This window comes from Hyperoodon ampullatus (genome assembly GCF_949752795.1).
Source record: "Hyperoodon ampullatus genome assembly, chromosome: 7".
Taxonomy (NCBI): Eukaryota; Metazoa; Chordata; class Mammalia; order Artiodactyla; family Ziphiidae; genus Hyperoodon; species Hyperoodon ampullatus.
In genome coordinates this window covers 110,465,422-110,469,270 of record NC_136920.1, presented here as the reverse complement: position 1 = coordinate 110,469,270, position 3,849 = coordinate 110,465,422, and the positions used below count along the sequence as shown (strand labels likewise).

The 3,849-nt window shown below is 43.4% G+C and overlaps 1 protein-coding gene across 1 annotated transcript; it reads right to left on the bottom strand.

The window, feature by feature from the left end:
• Positions 1-1,398: 1,398 nt before the first annotated feature.
• Positions 1,399-3,561, bottom strand: LOC307056477 (YTH domain-containing protein 1-like; the record flags this gene model as incomplete). The annotated part of the gene is made up of 1 exon (XM_079709293.1): positions 1,399-3,561. The coding sequence occupies one exon, from the start codon at positions 3,559-3,561 to the stop codon at positions 1,399-1,401; it is 2,163 nt and encodes a 720-aa protein (XP_079565419.1).
• Between the last annotated feature and the right edge of the window lie 288 nt (positions 3,562-3,849).

The window sequence follows — 3,849 nt, the reverse complement described above, 5'->3', positions numbered from 1 at the left end:
TAAACCTCTTTGTTGGAGTATAATTGTTTACAATGTTGTGTTATTTTCTGCTGTATAACAAATAGAATCAGCTATATGTATACATGTATCCCCATTTCCCGTCCCGCTAGCGTCTCCCTCCATCCCTCCCTATCCCACCCCTCTAGGTGGTCACAAAGCACTGAGCTGATCTCCCTGTGCTAAGTGGCTGCTTCCCACTAACAATTATACTTTTGGTAGTGTATATATTTCGATGCCACTGTCTCACTTCGTCCTAGCTTACCCTTCCCCCTCCCTGTGTCCTCAAGTCCATTCTCTACTTTGGCTTCTTTATTCCTATCCTGAACCTATGTTCATCAGAATCTTTTTTTTTTTTTTAAAGATGCCATATATATGTGTTAGCATACGGTATTTGTTTTTCTCTTTCTGACTTACTTCACTATGTATGACAGTCTCTAGGTCCATCCACCTCAGTACAGATAACTCAATTTCGTTTCTTTTTATGGCTGAGTAATATTTCATCGTACATATGTGTCCATCTTCTTTATCCATTCATCCGTCTACCGACACTTAGATTGTTTCCATGTCCTGACTATCATAAATAGTGGTGCAATGATTATTGTGGTACGTGATTCTTTTATTTATTTTTGTCAATTTTTACAAATTATTTTATACAAAACAGTAGCAATCTAGAATATGGGAATTATCTTCTGCTGCCACACATGCAAGTTGTGAACATTCCAAGCCAATGTATACAGTTTGGAGGGGAAGGCTAAACAATAGCATCAACCATGCTACTGAACATAGGAATTTTTTTACCTAAAAAGACTAAAAAGTAGATAGCAACGTCTTCCTAATATTGCTCTCATCATTGAAGATGGAAGAAACATAAAAAGTGACTTTTTTTAAGATTAAAAAAAGGAAAAGGAGAAACCAAGAGGCTTCTACAGCACTGCCATACAGTCAAACCATCATATTTCAATATTTGCATACTTGATAGCAGCATTATTTTTACTGAACCTACATTTAGAAATACATCAAAGCAAAATATTGTGGCAGTCATCCATCAAGATGCAAAAGAAAGAAAGCAAACAAACAAACAAAAAGCTCTAGGATGAACATATTATATGTAGATGAACATTTATGGAGACTGAATCAATATCTACATCCTTGGACTGTTCCATTCTGCCACAATAAAAGCCTCAACTCAAATTGTCAACTGTGCATTTTTTGGAGGATTTGAGTTTTTCCAGTTCTTATTATACTGCATGCTTGGAACAAAGAGGGCCATAATAAATCCTTCTACACAATGAACTTCAAGTAGACAGTTGAAAATAATTTTACTACTTGTAAACATACACAACAAGAAAAATACAAGATTCTTTTTATTTTTCAACAATCAGTGCTTCCAAAAGCACATTATCTTCTATATCGACCTCTCTCCCCTCGGTCTCTGTCCCGATCACATAATCGCTCTCTTTCTCTTTCTCTATCACGTCCTCTATCTCGTCCTCTGTCTCTTCTGTTATCTCTAGGGCGATCTCGCTCTCGCTCCCGATCTCTTTCACGAGGTCTACTTCTCCGACCAGTGACAACAGCTTGTGTTCGACGAAGGAAATCATCCACCCTCATATCATAATCATGTAGTCGTTTATCTCTGTATCTTGCTTCATGTGGTACTGGGTGATGTCCTGAGTAGAGGGGATGAGCTTGAGGAGGTGGAGCATGGTGCTGATGGTGTGGAGGTTGTTCCATTCCAGGATAAGGAGTCATTCCTCGCCGAGGTGCTGGTGGTCCCATGTTATGAAATTCCCTCAAATAATCATTGTAGGACCCATTTAAAAACACATCTCGGGGAACTCCTGAAAACCATCTATCTACTTCCTGGTATCGTGGATCCTTTAAATACCCTGGTGTCTGATGAAACTCAGGGGCATAGTCAATCCTTGCTTTCTTTCTGCTGTTATGAATATCATAATCTTCTGGTGGACGCCTTCCCACATCCCGGACTGGTTCTCGACGGGATGGACGATCTCTTGACCGGGGCTGAGAATGCATTCTTCTCTTGTGAGGCATTTTACGAACGACCTGATGCAAGTCAATACTTTCATCAGGGGGAAATAGAAGACAAAGCTGGTTTCCACATTCAAGTTCAATTTCCTGTCCATCACGTCCGATGTTTACTGGCTTATGTCCATTCCAAGGATTGGTGAGATGAGCCGACTTAGTGAAGGGTAATTCACGCCTGCAAATCCAGTCAATTTTAAAGACACCTCCCAGCATTTTAGCGTTCATTCCTGCTGGAAGTACCCAATGTATAGGAGATCCTCCGTGGTGTGATTCTGAAGAAAGTCTTGCAAATCCTTGAAATTTTCCACTGTCTCTCACAGAAAATATTAAGATAACACTCCTTGCAGATCTGAATGCAGCATTTAGTTTCTTCTCATTTACTGGCAGTGTAGACCATACACCCTTAGCTTTGGCAAGGGACACATTCTCATGGCTGTTACTCTCTATGAGAAAAAATCTCGCATCCTGTAGGACATATTTGAGTTTACTGGTTTGATCTTTTCGGACAACATGAACGGCAGATTGTAATTTCGCATGCTTCTTTTCTGAACCTGCATATGACGCTGATGCAGAGCTTCCACTTGTATCACAAACAATAGGAGATATGCCTCTAGCTCTCTTCCTTTCCTTCTTTTTCTCCTCTGATCCATCTGTTCCTGAACCAGATCTGACAGGCCCATCCGTGAAGGAAAGAGAGTCGATAGCCTCCCTTTGGGTGTCATAATCATTTCCCTCTTCCTTCTGGTCTCTCTCATCCTGTTCATATTCTTCTGCGTCCTCCTCCTCCTCTTCCTCCTCCTCCTCTTCCTCCTCCTCCTCTTCCTCTTCCTCCTCTTCCTCTTCCTCCTCTTCCTCCTCTCCCTCGTCATCCACCTCTTCATCTTCCTCCACATCTCGCACCCCTTCCTCCTCATTCTCAGTGCTGTTGCCTTGCTCATCAGAAGAACCACTGCTGCCAGTCTCATGGTCAGAGGCATGTTCTTCAGAGTTCACTTCCTCCTTAGAAGACTGGCTGGATCTGCTTGCACGTCTATCCACTTCAAGCCCAATTCTCTCAGAACCATCCGGTGTAGGGGATTTGACCCTCCTTTCAGGATCCCTTTTCCGCAGACATGTTTTCTCAGGTTGACTCTTATAAGGTTCTCTGGAGGCACTACTTGACAAACGAGTCTTCCGATCAGCTTCTAGACGTTTGTATCTTTCAGATCTTTGATAGTCCTCATTTTTATACTCTGTGACTGGCTTTCCTTCTGTACTAACCATTCTGTTGTTATTGCTGACTGATGAGCTCAGTGGCTTAGAAATCAATTGTCTTGAATGAACAGAAGGCTTTTGTTGCTTTGTGTCAGTAGATTCCATTCGGTCCCTTTTTCTTTTTGAACGCTTTTCCTCAGTTTTATCTGGTTCACTCTCTGGATTATAGAGTTCATCATCCTGTTCTGGTATTTCAGACACAGTAGCATCTAGAACAATCAGTTCTATATCTTTCTCCTCTCGGCTGTCGGCCGCCATTGCTCCCCTCTCGTTTCCGCTGCTGCCGCCGCAGCCACCGCCGCTGCTTCGACGTGACTCGGGCGGGCGCCGCAGCCGCGGCAGCAGAAGCACAGGCGCGTCCGTCAGTCCGTCCGCTGGGCTTGCGCGCTTCGCACGTTAGCCTCTACCACTAACCCTTCCCGACTCACCCTTGCTCCTCACTTGTGCCCTTTCTCTCTTTTCCGCTTTCCTCCTTTCACTCCGGCCTCCCCCACCCTAGCCCCAGCCTCCCCGTTGGGGCTTAGGGACAGGAGGCGGTAATGGGGA